Source organism: Panthera uncia, assembly GCF_023721935.1.
Source record: "Panthera uncia isolate 11264 chromosome A1 unlocalized genomic scaffold, Puncia_PCG_1.0 HiC_scaffold_17, whole genome shotgun sequence".
Taxonomy (NCBI): Eukaryota; Metazoa; Chordata; class Mammalia; order Carnivora; family Felidae; genus Panthera; species Panthera uncia.
In genome coordinates, this window is record NW_026057577.1 from 8,728,913 (window position 1) to 8,753,665 (window position 24,753).

At 50.4% G+C, this 24,753-nt stretch overlaps 2 protein-coding genes across 8 annotated transcripts; one reads left to right on the forward strand and one right to left on the reverse strand.

Moving 5' to 3' along the window:
- Positions 1 to 729: 729 nt before the first annotated feature.
- NHP2 (NHP2 ribonucleoprotein) lies at positions 730 to 4,808 on the forward strand. Its single transcript, XM_049649040.1, has 4 exons — positions 730 to 952; positions 1,032 to 1,101; positions 3,483 to 3,588; positions 4,457 to 4,808. Exons 1-4 carry the CDS (start codon positions 793 to 795, stop codon positions 4,580 to 4,582), a joined length of 462 nt encoding a protein of 153 aa, XP_049504997.1. The 5' UTR covers positions 730 to 792; the 3' UTR covers positions 4,583 to 4,808.
- Positions 4,809 to 5,564: 756 nt separating this feature from the next.
- RMND5B (required for meiotic nuclear division 5 homolog B) lies at positions 5,565 to 24,282 on the reverse strand. 7 transcript variants are annotated; one of them, XM_049649034.1, is made up of 10 exons: positions 24,205 to 24,282; positions 23,913 to 24,031; positions 18,663 to 18,813; positions 9,775 to 10,196; positions 9,159 to 9,259; positions 8,810 to 8,976; positions 7,746 to 7,911; positions 6,453 to 6,555; positions 6,197 to 6,351; positions 5,565 to 6,110 (listed from the first exon to the last, which is right to left on the reverse strand). In XM_049649034.1, exons 3-10 carry the CDS (start codon positions 18,799 to 18,801, stop codon positions 6,047 to 6,049), a joined length of 1,317 nt encoding a protein of 438 aa, XP_049504991.1. In that variant the 5' UTR covers positions 18,802 to 18,813; positions 23,913 to 24,031; positions 24,205 to 24,282; the 3' UTR covers positions 5,565 to 6,046. The 7 variants fall into 7 exon arrangements, with proteins under 7 accessions (XP_049504991.1, XP_049504994.1, XP_049504990.1 ...); XM_049649037.1 differs by lacking the exon at positions 24,205 to 24,282 and having other exon boundaries at positions 9,775 to 9,915; positions 10,051 to 10,196; positions 23,913 to 24,198; XM_049649033.1 differs by lacking the exon at positions 24,205 to 24,282 and adding an exon at positions 22,496 to 22,735 and having other exon boundaries at positions 23,913 to 24,198.
- Between the last annotated feature and the right edge of the window lie 471 nt (positions 24,283 to 24,753).

Here is a 24,753-nt window from a genome sequence, read left to right on the forward strand (position 1 = left end):
CCCAGGGTTCCCGGGGACGCTCACGTTCTCCTCTCCCTCTCCACTCGGGCATCTCCGCGAGGCCGGGGGATTGTGCGGCACGCCTGGCAGCAGTAGGAACTGGGAGGAAAACAAAGGGGTCGGGGGCGCCGGTGGGAGTGGGTGGGGACTGCAGTTTTAGATGGGGTGGCAGGGGGCGTGGCAGGGGAACCTCTCCCGTGGGTAGCATTTGAGCAGATCCCTGCGGGAAGACAGGCCCTCAGAGTGAGTGAGGCCACAAAGAGTGTGAGAAACTGTGTGAAAACGGAAGAGGCCCTTGGCAGCGTGAAGCTTTACCTCAACCTCGGCACCGGCGGCACTTCGCCCAGGACCATCTGACGATCAGATTCTACCGCGGTTTGGATTCACCATTCTTCCGCTCGGCCGCAGACCCCGCCCCTCAAGGAAGGGTCCAGTCCTGAGACCTGGTTTCGCCCCCGCAGGTACTGCCTCCTTCGCCGCTCCCAGTACCGGTGAGGCGGACTTTCAGACCAGCGGGAGCCAGTGTGCTAGTCACTTCCCGCCCTTGCCAGGCCCCGCCTCCCCTGGGCCCCGGCCCCTATCCGCTCCGCCCTCCGGCCGAGACTCCGCCCCGTTTGGCCTGTATTTAAGGGTCTGAGCGTCAACGATTGGTCTGAGTCAGAGACTTCGTTTCCCGATTGGCTGGGGTGTACGACAGGCTTACGCAGAACGGGGTGACCCGGAAGTGATTCCTGAGGCTCGGGCCGCGTGGATTCGCCTGCTGCGGGCTCGGTTGCAGCAGCTGCTGCTGCGATGACCAAAATAAAGGCAGATCCAGACGGGCCGGAGGCTCAGGCGGAGGCTTGCCTCGGGGAGCGCACTTACCACGAGCTGCTAGTGAATCTGAACCCCATCGCGCAGCCCCTGGCTTCTCGCCGTCTCACGCGGAAGCTCTACAAATGCATCAAGAAAGGTGATGCAGCCGCCGCGGTGGCCGGTGGTGGCGCGGGTGGTGGGCCGAGACCCCCACACTGACTCTTCTGTCGTTGCAGCTGTGAAGCAGAAGCAGATTCGGCGCGGGGTGAAGGAAGTTCAGAAATTTATCAACAAAGGCGAGAAAGGGTAAGGACCCCCCACCCTCCCACCCCGCCGCCGCTGGATTTTGCATTTCTGAACGATAACAGGTATCTCTACTACTTAGTAGGTGTTTGAGAAAAGTCGGTTAAAAGCGGGGGAGGGCGCTGGATGGTTCAGTCTGTTGAACCTCAGTTGGTAAGATTGAGCCTGACATCAGGCTCTGTGCTGACAGCGTGGATGGAGCCTGCTTGTGATTTTCTCTCTCTCTAAACATAAAAAAAAAAGTGATCGGATTCAGCCCCACATACGGAAAATAATCAGCAGCCCGTGACTTCCCTTCAATACAGCTAGTGGGTACATCACATCACTTACAAGAGCGCAAAAGTAACACCACTGGGAAAGTGAGTACTGGGGAAGTGAATGGTATAAGCCTACTCACTTAGGGTAGACACCAGCTTCATTCACTCATAGACTATTGTCTATATTCTTTCCCGGGCACTGTGCTATGGGGAGACTGTCTTTAATCAAATACACACAAAATTAAAAGTTCTGAGATAACTGAAGGAGTATACAGGGTGCAGTGAGAATGACTTCATTACTTCTTTTTTGGCATCTGTCAGAATCTGAAACTTACTTATTCCCAGGATCTCCCACTCAGGTCAGACAGTAAGCTCTTTGAAAACAGGATAAAGCCTCTCATTGCTTTATCCCTAGAAGTATATGGTACATTGTTGGTGCTCAAGAGATAAACAGTCCTGGGATTATTTGATGCCCAGTGGGAAGTCTGACCAAGAGGGCAGGGGTTCTGCCAGAAGATACTGGGTGCCACAATAGGAGAGAGGATAGTGGAGGACAGAAGTATTACCTTCTCATGGGGCTTTGTAAGCTGTGGTAAGTTTAGTTTTCATACTCAGCTTTGCAGGCCACTGAGGGTTAAAAGGCAGGGAGTGACAGAATTATGTTTACCCTTAGGATTTTTCTGGCAACTCTGGAAAGGATCAGGGGCACAAGAGTACACAAGGAAATTGAGATAGGAGACTTTTGTAGTCTAGAGGAGGTGGGGGTGATTTTGATGAGGTTAGTGGTGGCTGAAATAGAATTAAAGTGGATGGATTTGAGAGGACTTTCGGACATGCAATGAGGAGGTATGGATTCCAGCTGAAGAGGGAAGATCATGAGTTTTGTTTTACACACATGACCTGCCTCCTCCTATACCCGACCCCACCCCCCCACCCCCCCACCCCCCAGCAGAACTGTCAAGTTGGCAGGTGGCTGTATAGATTTGGAGCTTGGAAGGGAGAGGCCAGGCAGGAGAGAACAGATTTGGGAGTTGTATGCACATGGCAGTGAGGCCATGGCAGTGCCTGGGGTCATCAGGGAGAAGGTACTGAGAGGGCAGCCAAGGATCAGGCTGTGAGGAGCCCCAGCACTTAAAGGCCACTCAGAGGAAGAGGTGTGCAGAGGAGAGCCCAGAAGACCAAAGAAAAACTAGAGGAGAGCGGGCCCAGTACTTTGAACCAAGAGCTCTTCCCTTATGTTTGCCTCTCACTCCCTGGAGAAACACTCTTCCTTGCCCCAGAGGCCTGACGTCTTGCCAGAGAGATATCCTACCTGAGGGTTCTCTGGCAAGCCTTCATTAGTTCTGGTCACTCTTGGGACTGAGCGAATGCTTCTCAGCCCAGCACTCAAGGCCTTTGGATATGGCCCCTACTAACCTCTCTAGCCTTCTCGTCTACCCTATCCTAGATTCCAAAGGCCCATCCCAGGCCCCTGCCAGCCAGCTCCTGGGTATGTGGTGCCATTCTGATTCTCAGTCTTAAATGCTTTCCCTGTACCCAGCCCCTCCATGGACTGCCTGACCCCTAAGAAGGTGCCAGCTTTCTGATCCATTGTCCCCTCCTGATTCCTTTTTTTTTTTTTTTTCCAGTTTGTTTAGTTGTTAGAGAGAGAACGTGGATAGGGCAGGGGCAGAGAGGGAGAGAGAATCCCAAGCAGGCTCTGGGCCAGCATAGAGCCTGACATGGGGCTCAAACTCACAAACAGTGAGATCATGATCTGAGCTGAAATCAAGTCAAGACACTTAACCAACTGAGCCAGCCACCCAGGCGCCCCATCCCGATTCCTTTCTTGACTCTTCAAGAACTGAGCTTACTCCTTGGGGTCACTACCATACCTCACCTGTCCCAGCGGGATCCCACTTGTCACACTTCATGGCATTTACTTAATTTGCCGAGAACTAGGGATCACCTCCCCAGAGGAAGGTGATCATCAAACACAAATTTGCGCGTACTTTCAGGAGGTGGGAGATCTACATTAATAACTGGGATCCTTGAGAGCAAGGTCCATCTTACTGGTCTCTAGACAGAGGCACTTTTGACTGAAAGCGGGACTGAGCAAATTAGAAATGAGGGTTTCTCTCATTTCAGGATCATGGTTTTGGCAGGAGACACGTTGCCCATTGAGGTATACTGCCATCTCCCGGTTATGTGCGAGGACCGCAATTTGCCCTACGTCTATATCCCCTCCAAGACGGTAAGGAGCACACGACCCCCGCCCCGGTCTTGGTCAGCATTGGAACAGCGGGTGTGGGATCAGGTCTGTGGGAGCAGGCCACAGTGGGAAAGAACGCAGGCTTTGGAGGCAGACCAGAATGGATCCTTGGCGCTACCGGCTCCTGGTTGAGGGACTGCACGTTGGCACTTTGCACTTCACTTTCCTTCTTGTGAGCTGGGAATCCTTGCCCTTGTGGACCATGGGAATGGAAAAGGAGGTGTGTGTGGATGTGCTGTCGACCAAGATGCAGTCCTTGTGTTAGTCCCGTTAGGCAGCTGCTGTGCTTGGGGAGGAGTGGGCATTCAAGGGGCTTGTGCAGCTGGCCTTATCCTTATACAGGGGCCGTGGCCCAGAGAGGAGGTTGGCAGGGACCAGGAGAACACAGGTCCGGCCTAAGGAGATAGCCTCTGCTGGGCCGGAGCCCATTTGTGCTTGCTGTGTGGCAATGTAGGCCCAGTGTTGCTGGACCCGACTCGAAAGTTGGCAGAGTTGGGGGCACCTGGGTGGCGCAGTCGGTTAAGCGTCCGACTTCAGCCAGGTCACGATCTCACGGTCCGTGAGTTCGAGCCCCGCGTCGGGCTCTGGGCTGATGGCTCGGAGCCTGGAGCCTGTTTCCGATTCTGTGTCTCCCTCTCTCTCTGTCCCTCCCCCATTCATGCTCTGTCTCTCTCTGTCCCAAAAATAAAATAAACGTTGAAAAAAAAAAATAAAAAAAAAAAAAAAAAAAAAAAAGAAAGTTGGCAGAGTTGAAATGATGGTGTCATGCAGACTGCACGGCACTTGTCTGTGGGCTGGATGAGGCCAGCAGGTCATGGGTCTTGCAGCCTTTTTTTCCCCTGCTCCACAGGACCTGGGGGCAGCCGCAGGCTCCAAGCGCCCCACCTGCGTGATCATGGTCAAGCCCCACGAGGAGTACCAGGAGGCTTATGACGAGTGCCTGGAGGAGGTGCAGGCCCTGCCCCCACCCATGTGAAGGACTCGGGCACTTGCTCCGGAAGTGGTTGGTCTGGCAGTGGGCCAGCTGGTTGTCCTCCTGCGGCCTGTGTCTGCGCATTGCCCTGGTCCCCTGCAGCATGTCTTCTTCCCGGGCAGCTCCACCGGCTCTTTTGTGAAGGCATAGCCGGAATGTTCCGTTGAGCATTGGTGAAGACCACTCCGAGGGTATAGTGTGGGGGAAGTAAACACTAAGACTAAAAGGTGGTGAGTCTGTGGGTGTTTTTTTCAGCGGCAGGTGCTGCTGGGACAAGGAGGTGGTGGGCAGGAGGGAGTAGAAGCAGCCATTCTTGGCAGACAACCCGAAGGACTTACAGGGTGTCCCAGGCTGAGTCTGGGCCCTCCCATGGCCATGGTAGGTGGCCTCAGGAAGAGGCCACTGCAGCCAACCCCATGCCTAGAGCCTGCAGCCCCTGTGCTGGGCACACCCCCATTCCTTTCTTCCTTTCCCTGCCCCTACGAGCCTGAAATGCCACTGGGAAATGTATGGAAACCATTTACCCACGCGCACAGCAAATGTGAAAGAGGGATATGAAGCTAGAAACAAAACCCTGGGCCACCCTTCCTACTTGGCACAATGACCCCTATAACCTAGTCCCTTCAGACATTTCAGACTTAGGGTGCCTTCCTGCTCTCTAAGGCCCAGCACAGGGCTCTGGGTACACACAGTGACCAAGCTCCATGTGCCCTGGGGTAAACTGAAAAGAGCTTGAGACTGAGGGTTGGATCGGTTTAAATTCTGAGCTCTCTCCTTTACAAGCTGTGAGCCCCGTAAGTCAACTGTTTGTCTTCCTAACTCCCCTCGCACTGTTTCCTAGTAAGGAGAGGAAAAGACTTTATACATGTTTGTGTAAAAGCATCTTGCCTGGGGTCTGACATCACTGGGCCCTTTCACCCAGTCAGGGATGTAAAGTGGGTTCTCTCTGGGTACAGTGGGCGTGCAGTGATTCCTTGTCGGTGAAGTAAGGAGAAGGCCTGTGAATATATTTGCTCAGTTATAAAACCACGGCATTCAGTTCAAACCTGGACTATTTACAGTGGGAAGTGGATACATACAGTTGTGAGGCTGTACCACTGGAGGAGCAGATACAGCATGGGTGTAGCCATCAGCGACCCGGCTGGGGGCAGCATGCCAGGACTGGGAAGATGTCCGTGTTGCCTGCCAAGTCCTCTGCCTCTCTGTTGGTTGTGACTAAGTCAGTGGCAGATACAGATACGGAAACGGCAGGAGTGCAGAGGCCAGTGTCTGCCTACCCTCACGGCCAAGGAGTCAGCTGCCTGGCACAAACTGGCTCATCTCCCTTCTTGGCCTCTGCCTGGAGTGGCACTCGGCCATTTGCGCTGAAGTGAACCACAATCCACAGACAGCAGCTACCCCCGCGTAGACAAGACCAAGGCTCAAGGGTGAAAAGCCCCTTTTGACAAAGTTTCTCCCAGGCGGGTATCAGAATATGATGCGTTTCCCGTCAGCTGGGTTCTGCTCCATGGGACAGTAGGGACACTTGAGCCTGCAAAGGGAGGAGAACAAAGACTGTCTCGGGGGCTGGCCAGCAGGAGAGTGAAACGGAGGTGGAGTAGAACCTGGGGAACTTACTTTCCTCCGTTAATGAGCTTGTTGAGCGCATCTCGAGAGATCACGTGGCCGCAGATGAGCTTGATGGGAGGGTTGGAATCTGACGTCTGCTGCCGTAGGATGGGGCAGGCAAACACCGAGTGATACCAGCACTTCATGCCCAGTTCGATCTCGATCTGGGGGTGGGGGCACCATGGAGGGGTGAGCCCCACTTCTGGCCACGGCTGCCCTTCCTGGTGCTGCCGCCAGCCCACACCTCCCCCCCGCCAGGCCTCACCGGTAACTCATCCTTGTGACTCCAGACCCCCGTGCACTGCCTCTGCTCAATCACGGCCTTGATGTTCATCAGCACCGGCAGCGCCACACAGCCAGAGGCAAAGCTGCGGAACAAAGAGCAGGGGCTGCAGTGGCCCAGACCAAGGACCCAGCGGACAAAGGCACCAGCACACTGTTGTTGGCTTGTGTCCTGGGACAGGGTTCTAAAGTGGCACATGGTCAGATTGGTCCTTGAAAATCGCACCGGTCGCTCATAAAGTGCCACGTGTGGTTAATGTGTGTCCAACTCTAGGATCATTCTAACGCACCCCTGAGTTTGCGAACCTATGGGAGAGACAAAAGGCAGATCTAGGGGGCAGATCACTGCTCGTCCAACTACTGGAATGTCATTGCTGTGTTAGGGACAGTGATCGGTTTGCAGGGGCCCCAGCCTGCCTGTCTCCCCTGCTCTGTTGTCATAATGCACCTCTGACTGGTTGTCTACATGGTTGTCATCACTTGGAAATGGGGGAAGACTCAGATCTCACAGTGACTCAGGCAGGGGCGGGGAGTCGACTGGCTGGCGCCTCGGGTGCTAAATCCCTAAATGCTCAGGGAAATCGTGCACTACAGAACCATCCTGAAGTGCCACTGGTGTCCCTGCTGGGAAACACTGTTCTGTAACGTGAATCCTTCACCCTGGGGAGGGGAGGGGAGGGGTAGGAGACTCAACAACCAGTCTAAATAAAATGGCACTGTGACGCTATCCATTGTGGTACAGTCTGGGGTTCTGGGGTCTGTGAGGCCCTGGGCAAGTTCACTTGTGCGTCGAGCCTGTGTGTTTTCTCATCTGTAAAATGAGGATATCCACCTGCAACTCACGACCTTGGGGAGTCATGAGAACATTACTGTAAAGGAGTCTTCCAAGGGAAAAGTCTCAATACATGTTACTCAGCCACTTTCAAATCTCCCTGAAGGGACGTGGTTTGAGATATGAGGTTGAGAGGACAGGCTGCAGGGGGTCTTGTGATAATTCAGGGGTGAGGTGCAGGCAAGACAGAGACCTCATTCCAAAGACCTTACAGAAGGGGAACGTTGACCCTGCCCCTGACCTTGCAGTGACATCAGGCTACAACTCTTCCTGATCTCAGCTTCTCCACCTGTAAGAACAGGTAACTCCTACCTGGAGGAATGACTGAAAGAGCCAGTTTAGGTTTGAGAGAACCAAGCACCATCCCTGGCACATGACTGGCCTCAGCAAACTGTTTCCCTGGAAACCCTCCCGCTGGCGCTGCCCCCACAGGGCTGCCTGTACCTGACGCTGAGGGGCGACTCCACCGAGAGCCCCAGCAGGGAACAGGCATCCCGGGTAAAAGTCTCGCAGATCTCTGCCCAGTGGCTGTTGTCCAGAAGGTGGCAGTAGGGCGACTTCTCCAAGCCCAGCCGCAGGTACACCAGACTGCCCATCATCACCTGGATTTCTACAAGGTGAGCAGGGCACAGGTTGGTGCACGGGCTGGGGAGCAGGGCACAGATCTGGGTGCACAGGCTGGAGAGCAGACTGAGCCCCACAGTGCCCAGGGCCCTGAACAGGCTGAGGGGGCGATGAGATGCCCTCGGGCAAAACCAGTTTTCCCTAAAGTCCCATGTGGAGGCGGAGCCTCTTCATGTGTGGGGCAAAGAAGCATCCTCGCAAGGCAATCAGGAGAGTGTGACTTCGCTGCCCATCCTTTCAAGTGCACGATGAAGAGGGAGTCTCCCTCACGTTTCTCTTACCCCAACACTAGCTACTCTCCCTTTTTAAAAAACTTCCAGGTGGTATCTAGATTTATTAACAGTGCCTGGTTTTCATAATTTCACAAATAAAATGTGAGGTGATAAGTAGATAGAAACAGAGCTAAAGAAAAAAGGGACCAATGGTAGGGGTGGTTACTAGCAGGGAACATCTGGAAGGTGGGGCTCAAATGACTAAGGCGTGGAAACGCTGGTGTGACAGAAGGTTCATGAAGAAAGCTGTGGAGGACGTGCCGGGAAGGAGTGGGATTCTCCTAGGTGGGAGGCCTGTATTGAGGCCAGGCAGCATGAGGGCGTGCGTGTCCCGGGCACACAGGCCCGCCCTGCTGAGTGTGGGTGTGGCACAGAGCAGGTGTCAGGGACCAGAGTGGTCTGAGATGATGGCAGAGGCAGATGCAGAGGAAGAGCCTTGAGTTCGGAGTTCACCTCGGAGACAGTGAGCAGTCAGAGTTCTCACGCTGGGGAACGGCATCCTGGTTACATGCAGCCCCTCAGGTGGGGCAGGGACCAGCAGCCCAACAGCCTGACCCATGCTGACACCTGCCGGGGTCCGGCAGCACCCACCCTGGCACCCTGAGCGCGTACCTCGCTGGTGCAGCTGTGCAAATGGCTGAAAGTGCCGGGCATAGCTGAGGGCCTCTAGCTGCTTCTCGGGGCCGCTCGCCAGGAGCCGGATGAAGTGCAGTCGGTGCAGCTTGAACTCCAGGGAACTGTTGAGCTCGAGCAGGCGCTGCCTGTGGGAGATGGCCCACCTGGGAAAAAAAGGGAGCCGGTGGGGTACGAGAGGGGTCCTGGGAAAGCTGGGACTGAGGTGGGCTTCAAAAGCCTAAGTGAGGCCCATGACACAGGGCTGGAGTCATGTCAAGTACACTGGGTGACATGGAGACCACAGACATGCCCTGTGCCCCTCTGGCCCATCTGAGGACTAACTTACTCCAATGCCGGCCCTAGGTCTTGTTCGTGCAGAGCTTCCAGGATTCGATTCAGCTCCAAGAAAGGTTGCTTAAAGTCCAAGTCCACATTCAGGGTGGATTCCTGTGGGGGGAGAGCGCAGTCCCATCACTGGACATTCAGTTCAGAACATTTCAGTTCTATAAGGCTGAGCGTTACATGCTGGCCTCCCAGGGCACAGACTACACACCCGCCCCAGCCCCAGGGTCTGAGACCTGTGTGGAATAGCATAGTGAGAGCATTGTTCCTCTTCAGTCCTCTCGATTACATTAGGGAAAGCATCCTTTACTTTTACTGTTTGTGTGTTTTTAACACCTAACAAGTGCTACTTTGTCGTTTCACTAACCTGTCTATTTAAGAAAGGGCTATTGGGCCTCAACTCAGAACCCTGGCAGGCAACCAGCTCTAGCTAGAAGTTCTGACTTCATGACTTCACTTTCCATCATATATATGTTTAGAGCTACCTTCTATTTAGGCAGGGGAAATGATTTCCTTTCTAAAACAACTTCTGTAAAGAATAACAGGAACCTGACATAAAGACAACTATCAAGCGGGAGCAGAACGGGCAGGTGCCAGCACCGTCCGGGCCAGGCCGTTACCTGGCACAGCTCCTCGGCAACACTGAGCATGCCCTGCTGGTACAGGTGCTCCACGATGGCCATCTGTAGGATCTGCTGCTGCTTCTCCCGTGAGTCCCACACTGCGTCAGAGACGACACCACAGATCTCAGAGTCAAAGTTCTGACGAGGACAAGAGACAGGGCTCCGTGACTCAGCATCCATGCTGCTCACGCTCACTTTCCCACCTCCCACCGAGCCCGACACACTAGCTCCAGGGCATCCCCACCCCCAGCCCAGGGATGCCTGCAGGCTCACCCTGTCGATGGCTTTGCCCACTCGAGAGACGCTGCTGTGAATGTCCTTGTGGTCCGAAGCCAGTTTCTGCACGGTGTCTTTGATCTTCCGGCAGCACTGGGACATCACCAGGGAGAGGGTGGCAGAGAGAGGGGTCCCCTGGAGGGCTGCAGGGAAACACCGGTAGTGAGGCAGGACACAGAGGAGCACACCTTGTCCCTGCTTCCTCTAAACACCAGCCTGGAGGCCCGAGAGGAAGCCCTGAACTCCCGAGTAAAGATCTCAGCTTCTGTCCCACGTCCTGCCACTTTGTAACTGCATGTCTTGGAGCTGGTCAAGTGGGCCAAGTGGGTTCATCTCTCGGTTCATTTCCTCACCTGTAAAATGGTGTGACAATGCCGGCCCTGTACGCTGCTGTGAAATGTAGATGATTTGGGACTTCCTGTGGGTAAGCCCTTAATTTTAGCTCATTTAATCCTCACCACGGTGCTCTGCAGTGGGCACTATGAATATCCCGTCCTATAGCTGAGGAAGCTGAGGCAGGAGCTTGCCAGGCGACAGCAATGACAGATGTAAAACCACCACCACACCTGAGTGCTCTTTATGGTCTTGTGTAAGATACCACATATAAGAAGGCTTTGAACAACAAGGCACTATCCCTGTGTTCGTGCCTTTTATCAACCCAGAGGATACTGCCAGGGAAGCTCAAGGATATTTATGGCTCACGCCCCCAGGCCTGCAATGGTTTTCAGGCCCCTCCTCCAGCCCAGCATCGATGTGCCTTCTTTAGGCAGCAGCACCTTGGGTCAGGGAAAGAAACATGACCCAAGAAGGTCGGGGAGTGTCTCAACTCCAAGACCAGACGCCCTGGAAGAGAGATGCATTCTGCTAAGATGCTGAACAATCATGATGGGAACCGGAGCTTCTGGAGCACTGTGACCACCTCAGGGGAGCAGTGCTCCGAGTATGAAGCCAGCATACACTGAGGGGATCACGTGAGCACCTGGACGCAGCTGAGCCTGGACATTTCAGTGACCCGAGTCCATAAATCCAGTCTTCCCGACCCCCGCCTGTTGGTTTAAGCTGGTCTGAGCTGAGTTTCTGTCACTTGTTTTTGGTTTCTGTTTGTTTTTGAGAGAGACAGTGTGTGTGTGAGCAGGGGAGGGACAGAGAGAGAGGGGATAAAATCCCAAGCAAGCTCCACACTGCCCGATGAGTAGCTCAAACTCACAAACCGTGAGATCATGACCTGAGCCAAAGAGTCGGACCCTCAACCCACTGAGCCACCCCAGCACCCCCCCAGGGTTGTCACCTGTAACTGAATGTATCCTGACAAATACAGACAGGAGGCAGTGGATGGGCCACCCTCCTATGCTGGGGAGATGGGGCAGGACTGCATCCTACTCTGACATCAGTGCCACCTGCCCCAACCCCAGCTTGCCACTCATCTCTCATATTCTGCTCCATTCAGGTCACAGAGGGCCACACTCTGCACATTCCCTGGCCACATTCCTGTTAGGACAAAGCAACAGCTTTCAGGAAACCAAACCCTTTTTGTGTTTTTTTAAAGTAAGCTCTAGGCCCAACATGGGGCTTGAACTCACGATCCCAAGATCGAGAGTCACATGCTCTACCAACTGAGCCAACAAGGTGCCCCGAGACCAAAGCCTTTTAACCTGCAATCCCCAAATCTTCGCTGCCCAAGGACCCATGGACAACTACGAGCCCTGACAAATCCCCATCTGAGAAAACACAGTCTCCGTGTAAAGATGCTACGGCAGCCATCACCATCTTTAACCAACAGCACAGTGTACAAGAGTTTCAGACCCACAGAAGGAAACCATTCTACTGCACACAGTTAACATGCCATCAAAGTCAAGGGCGTTTGTTATAGCATGGCACAACCATATGATGGAATGGGAAGCCAAAAGGTACAAGGATGAGGCCGAATTCTATGTACTAATACAGAACATTCCCCAAGACAAACTAGGAAAGCAAGGTACAGGAAAGCATGTACTTTATTCTACCCTTTTTGTTTGGGAAAAAAAAAAAAGAGGGGGAATAGACACACATGCCACCTATATGTGCACCTAGATGCTGTCTAGAAGGGCACCTGAGAAACCAGGGACAGGGCTTGACTTGGGAGAGAAGCACACAGACACTGGGAATCAAGGGTGAAAGGGAGACTCACTTTTCGCTGTAAGCTTTTCTGACCTTAGTCTTTTTCCATGTGCATGCTTTCTTTAAAAAAAAAAAAAAAAAAGATAAAAAGGAAACAAACTCTATACATTTGTTTTTCTCAGTGCTACTAGTGTAGCAATTCTGAAAATACTTTCTATGTACCACAGAAATCAAGCAGATGAGAAATTTATTGATGTTGTTCGGAGTCAGGCTTCTCACGGATGCAGAAAAGAGATTTGGCTATGGATGGGGGAAGCCTAGGAAGAACCCTGGATATTGGATTGAAATCAGAGGTATCCACACAAACCCATGGCCTGCAACATACAAAGATCTGTCTGCTAAAAAAAACAGATACAACCCCTCAGTAACAACCCAGATCTTGCTTTCCAACTACCATTTTCCACCAAAAGAACCAGTCTCCTTGTAGAAAGAAATTACTGATTCCAGGAACTATCTTATTGTGTAGCCCACGAAAAAATAAACTGGACTTTGTCAATATTAAAAATTTTATGTTTCGGGGTGCCTGGGTGGCTTACTCGGTAAAGCATCAGACTTCAGCTCAGGTCATGATCTCATGGTTCAGGAGTTCTAGCCCCGTGTCAGGCTCTGTGCTGACAGCTCAGAGCCTGGAGCCTGCTTCAGATTCTGTCTCCCTCTCTCTCTGCCCCTCCCCTACTCATGCTCTGTCTCTCTCTCTCTCTCTCTCTCTGTCAAAAATAAATAAAAACATTTAAAAAAAAATTTTTTTTAATTTCATGCTTCAAGGCACCTGGGTGGCTCAGTCGGTTAAGTGTCTGACTTTGGCTCTCAGGTCATGACCTCACAGTTCATGGGTTCGAGCCCTGCATTGGGCTCTGTGCTGACAGCTCAGAGCCTGGAGCCTGCCTTGTATTTTGCCTCCCTCTCTCTCTGCCCCTCCCCCTCTGTCTCTGTCTCTCTCAAAAGTAAATAAACATAAAAAAAATTTATGCTTCAAAGGATACTATCAAAAAAGTGAAAAGACATGACAATTGCCTGGGTGGCTCAGTCAGTTAAGCTTTAAATTTTTTTTATGTTTGTTTATTTTTGAGAGAGACAGAGACAGAGTGCAATTGGGGGGGGGGGGGCGGTGTGCAGAGAGAGAGGGAGACACAGAATCCAAAGCAGGCTCCAGGCTCTGAGTACAGAGCCCAACGTGGGGCTCGAACTCGTTAACCACAAGATCATGACCTGAGCCGAAGCTGGGCGCTCAACCAACTGAGCCACCCAAGCGCCCCTCAGTCAGTTAAGCTTTAGACTCTCGATTTAGGCTCAGGTCATGATTTCATGGTTCATGAGACTGAGCCCTGCGTTGGGCTCTGCAATGACAGTGTGTGGGGCCTGCTTGGGATTCTCTCTCCTCCTTTCTCTCTGCCCCTCTCCCCCACTCTCTCTCTCTCAAAATAAATGAATAAACTTAAATATATATATATATGTGTGTGTGTGTGTGTGTGTGTATACACACACACATATATATCCACTAAGAGTCTACTATCAACATATAGGGGCACCTGGATGGCTCAGTCAGTTGGGCGTCCGACTTCGGCTCACCATTTGTGAGTTCGAGCCCCACATCAGGCTCTCTACTGACAGCTCAGAGCCTGGAGCCTGCTTCGGATTCTGTGTCTGCTTCTCTCTCTGCCCCTCCCCCCACTCACACTCTGTCTCTCTCAAAAATAAAATAAAAACATAAAAAAAATTTTTTTAAGAATATATAAAGAACTTGTACAACTCAACAATAAAGAGAGCCAATTTAAAAATGGGAAACAATTAGACATTTCTCTAATGAAGATAAATGTTCAAGAAGCACATGAAAAGATGCTCAGCATCATGAGTTAGTAGGGAAGTGCAAAGCAAAACCACAGTAAGATATCACTTCATACTCACTAGGATGGCCATAATCAAAAAAACAGGTAAAAACAAGTATTGATGAAGATAGGAGGAAATTGGAACCCACATACATTGCTGGTGGGAAGGCAAAATGTTGCAGCTACCTTTGGAAAACAGTCTGCCAGTTCCTCAAAAAGTTAACAGAGAGTTACCACATGACCCAGCATAGAAAAAAAGATGCAAGTACTGATTAATACTGTAACATGTCTGAGCCTTGAAAACATTATGCTAAGTGAAAGAAGCCAGACATTAAGGCCACATACTGTAGGAATGCATTTGTACGAAGTATCTTGGATAGGTAATCCATGGAGACAAAGTAGGTAAGTGGCTGCAGGATGTGAAAGAAGGGGAGAAATGGAGTGATTGTTGGTGGGTAGGATTCGTTTTTGGGGTGATGAAAATTCTGAAATTAGATAGTGGTAGTGATGGTACAGCTGTGTAAATACACTAACAACCACTGAATTGCACACTTTCAAAGAATGAAACTTACGGGGCACCTGAGTGGCTCAGTTAAGCGTCTGACTTTGGCTCAGGTCATGATGTCATGTTTTGTGAGTTCGAGCCCCATGTCAGGCTCTGTGCTGACACCTCAGAGCCTGGAGCCCGCTTTGAATTCTGTGTCTCCTTCTCTCTCTGCTCCTCCCTGTTCACACTCTGTCTCTCTCTCAAAAAATAAACAAAAAATGTTTTTAAAAAAAAAAAAAAGAATGAAACTTAAAGTAAATTACAGCTCAATTAAAAAAAAAGGACATAGGAATTGGGTGACCTCTGGTCAAATCTAAAACAATTTAAGCATCAAAATAAATAGTAACAGTAATGGATTATAGCCCATCGAATAAAATAAGAATCTATGAGGTGTGAGCTAATAATAAATAAACAAACAAACAAACAAACAAATAAATAAATAAATAAGGGAAAAAGGAAAGCTGAATGCCAATGAATACAGTGGACCCTTGAGCAACACAGGACTTAAAGGCGCTGACCCCATGCAGTCAAAAATCTGTGTATAATTTTTGTTTTTAATTTTTTATTAAAAAAAATTTTTTTAATGTTTATTTTTGAGACAGAGAAAGAGCACAAGCAGGGGAGGGGCAGAGAGAGAGGGAGACACAGAATCTGAATCAGGCCCCAGGCTCCAAGCTGTCAGCACAGAGCCTGATGAAGGGCTTGAACTCATGGACCACAAGATCATGACCTGAGCCGAAGTTGGATGTTCAACTGACTGAGCCACCCAGGAGCCCCATTTAATTTTGTATTTTAAATTTTTTTTTTTTTCAACGTTTTTTATTTATTTTTGGGACAGAGAGAGACAGAGCATGAACGGGGGAGGGGCAGAGAGAGAGGGAGACACAGAATCGGAAACAGGCTCCAGGCTCTGAGCCATCAGCCCAGAGCCTGACGCGGGGCTCGAACTCACGGACCGCGAGATCGTGACCTGGCTGAAGTCGGACGCTTAACCGACTGCGCCACCCAGGCGCCCCTAATTTTGTATTTTAGAGAGACAGAGTGCACAAGTGGGAGACAGGGGAGGAGGAGGAGGAGGAGATGGGGGGGGGGGGGAGGGAGAGGGGGGGAGGGGGAGGGGGAGGGAGGGGAGGAGAGAGGAGCGGGAGGGAGGGAATCCCAAGCAGGCTCCTCACCATAAGCACAGAGCCAAATGTGGGGCTCAAACTCACAAACTGTGAGATCATGACCTGAACCAAGATCAAGAATCAGATGCTTAACTGACTGAGCCACCCAGGCACCCACCCCCCGTTTTAAAAAGTTTATTTGAGGGGCGCCTGGGTGGCTCAGTTGGTTAAGCGTCTGACTGCATCTCAGGTCCAAGTCTTGCAGTCTGCGAGTTCGAGCCCCACGTCAGGCTCTGTGCCCATTGCTCGGAGCCTGTTTCGGATTCCATGCCTGCCGCTCTGTCTGACTCTCTCCCGTCCGTTGTCTGTGCCAAAAAAGTAAATAAAGGTTAAAAAAAAAAAAAAAATTAAAAAAAAAACAAGTTTATTTGAAGGTTTGTAGTTTTAGCTTTTTTTTTTTTTAGTTTTTCTTTTTCTTAATGTTTATTTTTGAGGTGGGGGGTGGGCAGACAGAGGGGGACAGAGGATCTGAAGTGGGCTCTGGACTGACAGCAGTAAGCCCAATGTGGGGCTCAAACTTACAAATCACAAGAGCATGACCCAAGCAGAAGTCGGATACTCAACCAACTGAGCCACCCAGGTGCCCCATCTCTTTTTTTCCCCCCAGGAATAGAATTTAGTGATTCACCGCTTACATATAACACCCAGTGCTCATTCCAACAAGTGTCCTCCTTAATGCCCCTTGCCCATTTAGCCCATTTTTTAAAAAAATTTTTAATTAATCTCTGTGCCCAATGTGGGGCTCAAAGTCATGACTCCAAGATCAACAGTCGCATGCTCTATCCCCTGAACCAGCCAGGCAGCCCTAACTTTTGATTCCCCAAAAACTTAACTACAAATAGCTTACTGTTAACTGGAAGCCTTACCAATAACATAAACGGTCAATTGACACATATTTTGTATGTCAGGTATTATGTACTGTATTTTTACAATAAAGCTAGGAAAAAGAAAATGTCATTGAGAAAATCATACAGAATAAGAAATATATTTATAGTACTGTACTGTATTTATGGAAAAACAAATCTGCATGTAAGTGGGCCCTCACAGTTCAAATCTGTATTGTTCAAGACTCAAATGTATGTAAAGAACGACAGAGCAGAAAAAGTCACCCATGTTGCAACCAGCTTTGTAATAACTAATTAAAGGCAAGAAACCTCAATGGACACTAAAGTTAGTGGGCTGACATTTGATAACGCTCAGGACATTTACACAGTCTCAAAGTATCTCTCCTCAAATTTCTTACTAATTAACTGGTAAGAAATATTACCCTTACAGGCAGAGGGGGGTAAGGGGAGGGAGGGAACCTGGTGGACCCTTCTTAACCAAGTAATCAAAGTTCACATCACCAATCATGGAACAAGCTGACACCTTGTACCTCCTGATATGATGCACTGAGAACCATACTGCTTCTAAAGTACTGCTACCCAAGATGTAAAATCTGACTGAGGAGGAAACAGCAGACAAGTCCAAACCAAGAGATATTCTGCAAGACCATTAGCCTTAGTGTTTCAAAAAAATTTTTATAACATTTATTATTTTTGAGAGACAGAGAGAAACAGAGCAAGAGCAGGGCAGGGGCAGAGAGAGAGGGAGACACAGAATCTGAAGCAGGCACCAGTCTCTGAGCTATCAGTACAGAGCCCATTGGGGGGCTTGAACCCATGAACCACGAGATCATGACCTGAGCCGAAGTCGGACAGACAACTTAACCGACTGAGCCACCAAGGTGCCCCTAGCCTTAATTCTTCAAAAATGTCAAATGTCCTGAAAGACAAAGACCAAGTAAAAGAAATGTCCAAGGTTTAAAAAACCAAAGATTATGGGGTGCCTGGGTGGCTCAGTCGGATAAGTGTCCAACTTCGGCTCAGGTCATGGATTGCATGGTTTGTGGGTTCAAGCCCCCTGTCGGGCTCTGTGCTGACAGCTCAGGGCCTGGAGCCTGCTTCGGATTCTGTATCTCCCTCTCTCTCTGCCCCTCCCTCACTTGTGCTTTGTCTCCCTCTCTCTCTCTCTCTCAAAAATAAATAACATTAAATTAAAATTTAATAAATTTTAATAAATTTATAAATAAATTTATAAATAAATTTATAAATAAATTTAATAAAATTAAAACATAAAATTAAAAAAGAAAAAACAAAGATTGGACATGGGAAACAATGTAGTGGATGATCCTGGAATGGGGAATAAAATTAAAAGGTTTTATGAAAACCATCGGACAATGATAAAATCAAAGTATGAGCTGAATTCATTAGGCCATCATATTGTATTAATATTTAACTTATTGATTTTAATAATTACACTGTACTTATGTAAAAGAATACCCTTGACCTTAGGAAATACACACCGAAAGTTTAGGGGCCAAGTGGTTTGAGATCTGCAACTTACTTTCAAATGGTGAAAAAGTAAGAGTATGCAAGAGAAGTGATAAAGCAAATCTGGCAATCGTATCCACAGTTTGTGAATTTGGATGAAGAGTATATATGAGTTCTTTATACTATTCCTGGAACTTTTCTGTAAATTTGAAACTACCCCAAAATGTCTTTTTTTTTTTTTTTCTGAAAGAAGAAAGCAAGTGGGGGAGGTAGAGAGTGAGAGAGAGAATCAAGCAGGCTCTGCGCCCAGCACGGAGCCCCACACACGGCCTGATCACATGACCCTGAGATCATGACCTGAGCTGAAATCAAGATTTGGACACTTAACTGACTGAGCCACCCAGGCACCCCTAAATTAGTAGCTTCTGTTGGGACTTTTGAAATCGCTCAGAATGACTTCCATTATCCTTCAGGAAGGCCTAGGGATCCATGTACTGACGTCCACAAACCATCATCCTTCTAGAAGCCTGTCACCAAGCAACCCTGGGGTCTCCTAGGCCCCCCCGGAGGCAGACATGGGGCTCTCAGGAGGGACACCCACCTGCGTTGGCCAGCTCAGCCCGCAGCTGGCCCACGTAGTGTAGCAGCTCCTCCAGGCTCTGCTCACAGTGCTGCCCGTAGGTCAGAAACTTCTGCAGGACCTTGTCCACCTCTCTCTCCACACTCGCACACTGCTCCATGGTGGCCTCTGCCTGTGGGCGGAAGGGGTCCGCTGCATCAGGCCCTACCTGGGCTGGGGGGGGGGGCGTGGTAGGGAGGGCTCCCAGATCCCCCTCGCCACACCCATGTCATTTATCAATGCTCAGAAATTCCCAGCTTCAAATACGAGTCCACAGCGCCCACCACTCCAGCCAGGGGGCCCTGTGGGGGGGTCCAGGCAAGCATAAGGACAGGTTTTCTGAATCACGGTGACAAAATTACTGTTTTCAACTCTTTTCATTCTATAATCCTTGTTCATTTCTTTTTTCTTAAAAAAAAAATTTTAATGTTTATTTACTTTTGAGAGAGACACACACACACACACACACACACACAGAATCCACAACAGGCTCCAGGCTCTGAGCTGTCAGCATAGACCCCGACGTGGGGCTCAAACCCACGGACTGCAAGATCATGGCCTGAAGCCAAAGTCAGCCACTCAACTGACTGAGCCACCCAGGTGCCCCTTTGTTCATCTCTTTTTAATCAGAAGAAAGAGCAGGACTCCCAGAGCCTTCAGCAGACAATACTATCTAGTAGAAATACATACACATACTGCCTATTTTCATATTTCATGTATTTTTATATATTCATCATAAGTGCCTTCTCTTTGGCAAGTGGACTTGGTTTTCCACATACCACAGTGATAGAAGCCACAAAGGCAGTCCTCGAATGGCTGATAACTGAAAATGCAGCCTAAGGAACAACTGTCCACCACGTGGGCCTGATGGGCTTTGCCTCAGCAAAGCATATTCAGCAGCCCTTGCTGCTCACCCACAGACAGGCAGCCTGTGTCCAGCCAGCCTGAACCCTTGCTCCCTCCAGGCTCCGTGCTGCTTCTGCTCCCGGGTATGCTATTAGCCCTCAGTCGTCACTGCTTGAGAAGCTGGCTCATCCTTTCTGAGGCAGCTCAGAGATCACCTCCTCCAGCAGCCATCCCTAGCTTACTGCTGCTCGGCTCCCTCAACTCCCACATGACCCCCTTCAATTTCAGTTTAGATCACCAGATAATGTGAGATATTTGAGTAAACTAGGTATTTGAGGGCCTGCCTCCCCCATTGGACTAGAACATCTCTCATCTTCTTCCCTCCCTTCTCATTATACCATTAAAAGAAAGCTGACTTTTCTTATACCACCACCAAGGTGCCTTCCCCAGTCCCTTCCACCCTGGGCCCACGACTCCCCTCTATTCCAGAGCAGCTTTTGATGCTGACCACATGGATAGTCCTCAAAATGTCAGTGACAGAGTTCCCTCCCTATCGTTCCATCCAATGGATTTGAAAGGAAAGGGCTCTTTTGAACGTTCAAATCTAGCCACCTGTCCATTCTCTCAAAGGGTCCAGAGTAACACACAAGAATCCCATGGCTGAGGGGACCGTCGGGATGCTCCCAGTTTCACGAGACTCCCTATTCATACCGGCAGTGCCAGCCCTGGCCTCATCTTGGCCCAGCTTGTAGCCCCCTCCTTCGCAGACAAGGGATGAGTGATGGGGAAATGGCAACCAGGGCCTAGAGATGTGGTTTTGCCCTCTATCCTTATGGCTGATGTCATCACACTAGAATTTGTAATCATAATTGTGATGTACAGAGGTCATGCCTCCCTCCTCATGCCCCCTGGGCAAATACCCTACAACTGAATATGACCCATATGGGCAAAATATACCAGGGACTCCTGTCTGAAATAGTAATAATTATTATTACTCCTACTAATAATGTTTCATAGGGTCTTAACATGTGCCAGGCACTGTTCTAACGACTTTGCGTGCATTAACTAGTTTTTTTTTTTTTATGTTTATTTATTTATTTTGAGGGGGGGCAGGGGCAGAGAGAGAATCCTAAGCAGCCTCTGCACTGTTAGCCAGAACCTGACACAGTGCTCAATCTCACAACCAACCATGAGATCATAACCTGAGCCAAAATCAAGGGTCAGACACTTAAGCGATTGAGCCACCCAGGCGCCCCTGATTTAATTCTTATCAAAACACCATGAAGTAGGTCTAGTTATTAGATCCATTTTACAGATGACAGAAGATTAAATAACTTGCCCAAGGTCATGAAGCTAAGAAAGGGGAGGACCTGGTAAGTGAAGCCAGGCAGTCTGGCTCCAGAGCCCTTCTCTGAAGCACTTCGCATCACACTTAAACCAGCTTAAACAGGCCGCCATCTCACCAGGAGAGGAAAGCAGCCAGTATCTGTGGCTGGAATGAGTGCACAGCAATGATTAATGACACCAAGCAACAGAAAACCAACCACACAGCCTGTGAGATGATCAACTAGGAAAGATGGCACCACAAAAGAATGTTTGCCAAGAGTTGGGGAACCAACTAGGATCACAATCTACCAAAAACAAATATAGCTCAAGAAAGGTCAGGACCTCACCGAGGTCAAACAAGTCTAACCCTGTGGGACACCAACCGAGGCCAGGATTATCTAAGGGAAGCCCAAGTCAACATCTCGAAATTGTATCAAAAAGCTGAGGGAGGAGTTGGGTACAAGGATTTTCACCCCAGCACTGTGTGTTGTGGCAGGAAGTGGAAGACAATCTAGGAGCCACGGGGAGAGGCACTGGAGGGGGGAGGCGCTGATAAGTCAAGGAAGTAAAATATGGGAGATGCATCTATGGAAACCTGGTTAGCATTTAGAAGCCACCTCAGAGATACTCACAGGATCATCAATAAAATCCCAAAGACACAGCCCTGAAGGGGAAAAAAGAAACAAGGAACTCTAGGCAGAATACCATTTATGTAAATTAAAAATCTATGGGGACGCCTGGGTGGCGGAGTCGGTTGAGCGTTGAGCGTCTGACTTCGGCTCAGGTCATGATCTCACAGCTTGTGAGTTCGAGCCCCACGTCAGGCTCTGTGCTGACAGCTCAGAGCCTGGAGCCTGCTTCAGATTGTGTCTCCCTCTCTCTCTGCCCCTAACCCACTCGCATTCTGTCTCTGTCTCTCTCAAAAACAAATAAACATTAAAAAAATTTTTTTTAAAAATCTATGCGTACAACCAAGGACACAGGCAAATAAAAGGATTTACACTAAACATAGCAGGGTGGTTTCCTGTGGGCGGAGGGTGGGGGGAGAAGGAAGGAAAGGGGATAAAAGGGAATACATATATAAATACAAAAGAGATAGAGGCCCTGCCTGAAGCAGTTAAATGTATAACGAACTGAGGAGTCTGATGAACTCAATAAAATCTAAAAAAAAATAAATAAGCCAGGAAAACAGAACTGCATGCAAGTATTCTACCCAAAAGCCCAGGAGGCTAATTCAGTGTGTCCACGGTGAGCCACTCTGCCTCAACCACAGTCAGTCATGTTCACCAGGCACTAGGATGGATGAGTGTGAGTCTGTCTTTGACAAGCTTCATGATGAATCCAGTGGAATTTCATGTCCATTTCCAGCCCTCCTCCCCAAGGTCTCACATGTACAGAAACGATCCACTAGGATGATCCCTTCAAACAACACATCAGACCCTGTCACCCCTTGACTCAACACTGCCTGGCTTGACGCACAAGCCGTGTGTAGTTACACATTCGCTTCCTTTGCACAAGCTACTCCTGTGTCCAGAGTGCCCTGTGCACTCCTCTGTATGGAGGACGCAAGAAGCAGTTTAATCACCAGCTCCCCACAAGGCCCTCGACGAAATCCCCCCGGTGTCTCCTTCTGGTTCGCAAACCTCTGTGGAAGACACCCATTCCACACTCCTCTGAGTCCTCAGCACTGTGGCACAGTAACTGCCTCTTTACAGGTCTCCTACTAGACTGTGAGCTGCTCAGGGCTGGAGGCCAATCTTGTCCTCTTTCTCCCCTCAGCACCCAGCCCAGGGCCTGGTCCACAGTGGCTGTTCAGTGAATTCTTGCTGATTAAATGGCGCATCCATCTCCTAACCGTTGGGCTAGGGGACCTGAGCTTGAACCTGCAGGGGGGTGGACAGGAAGACACATGAATAAAGTATTAAAATCCCCACTAAAGCATGCATGGGTTTTGTCCCCAGTCAGTCTTCAGCATCCTGAAACAGAAGGGCCCCCTTCTGAGGCCAAAGGGAAGAAGGGAAGCTTATGCAAAACACAGAAAGGTCCCCTTTGCCATTTGACACAGAACTGGACAGCCTTGGGGCACCGGGGTTGAGCGTCTGACTTTGGTTCAGGTCATGATCTCACAGTTTGTGGGGTCAAGCCCCGCATCTCGCTCTGTGCTGACATCGCAGAGCCTGCTTCAGATCCTCTGTACCCCCTCTTTCTGCACCTCCCCCGCTCACTCACTCTCTCTCTCAAAAATAAAAAAATAAACATTAAAAAAAAAAAATGCCTAGGACTGGACAGCTTCCATTGACCCAACTCTTACACTTCTGCACCCCTCACTTCTATCCAGTCTCCACCCTGCCCACCAGTCCTCTGCTTAAAACCCAACAGATCCCTACTGTACTCAGAATAAAATCCCCTCCTTTTTTTTTAGTTTATTTATTTCTTTTAGTAATCTCTACACCCAACACGGAGCTCGAATTCACCACCCTGAGATCGAGTCACATGCTCCTCTGAGCCAGCCAGGTGCCTCCCACCTCCTTTTTATGGCCTACGAGGCTCTATGTGAGCTGACTTCCAACCACCCCTCCTTGCTCAGCTACCACTCTCCCCTTCACTGCCCATACTCCAACCATACCAGCCTCCTTTCTGTCCTTGACTACAATGAGTTTATTTCTGTCTCAGGGCCTGTGACTGGCTGTTCCCTCTGCCTGATACACTCTTCCCCCAAATCTTCCCATGACTGGCTCCTTGTCAGGGTCCAATGTCAACATCATCTCTTCAGAGGTGCTCTCCTACATCACAGTATCTAATGTTGACCATTCTGCTCCACCCCCACTCCAGACACCCTATCTTATCACCCCGTTCCTTCTCTTCATTATACATCCCTAGTTGAAGTTTCAAATCTTTCGTCATCAGCCAAAACTGGAGGACAAAGCCCACCATTTGCAACTCCTAAGCTGTAACTCCTACTAGGAATTTCGCCTGCATTAACGTGCAAATGACTGGCACACTCCTACTCATCCTTCAGAAGACCCTGATTGAAAGTCCCGTCTGGCCCCCTCGGGTTACCTCAGACCCGGCCGGGTCGCACTAGAACGGGTCCTCTCAGTTCGAGGGACTCCCCTGGCAGAGGCGGCTCCTCCAGGGTCCTGTGAGTCCGTGGGACTCCAGCTGCTCCGGGCCGACGACTGGGGAGAAAACAAGCCCACAGGCAGGCTGGGAGGGGCGCCTGAGGGGCTGCGGAGAAGGCCCAGAGCCTGGGAGCGCGGCGGAGCTCCCGTCCCCCGCGCCCCCGTTGGCCGGCCCGGCGCCCCTTGTCCTGGGCCCGCACCTCACCGCCCGGAAACCAGCCGGTTCTCACCTCTTCCCACAGCCGGAGCCCTGGCTTCCGGCGCCTCTGTCATCGGAACCGGAAGTCTCGGCGGTTGCTGGGCTGGGCTGGACCCGCCCACTCGCGGCCTCGCGGAGGGGTGGCCGTCCCTGAAGCCCAGCTTTGGGCCGGAGCGCCGGGCTTTCCCCTCCCGCACTCCAAGAGTGGAGTCGCCCGCAGGAGGTGCCTTGCCGCCGGAAGCCGCGCCTCCACCCGTCGGGCGGTCGCCTCTGGGCTTCACCCGGCGCCCGCAGCCGCCTGCTGAGCTGCGACCCTCCCAGTCGGCAGGAAGGAATCGAGCCGACCACTTGCCCACTGGAGGACAAAGCCCACCATTTGCAACTCCTAAGCTGTAACTCCTACTAGGAGTGTGCGTGTGCCTGGTCGGCCCGACTTCTCCACCCGGGTCCCAGCGGCCCAACTCGGCTCTCGGAAGCCCCAAACCCGGAACAACTGTGCCTCCCCGGCTCCTTGCCTTTCGCCTTCCTTCAAAGGGAGGACAATACCGAACAGCATAGTGCATGTTAGGGGTGCAGGAGT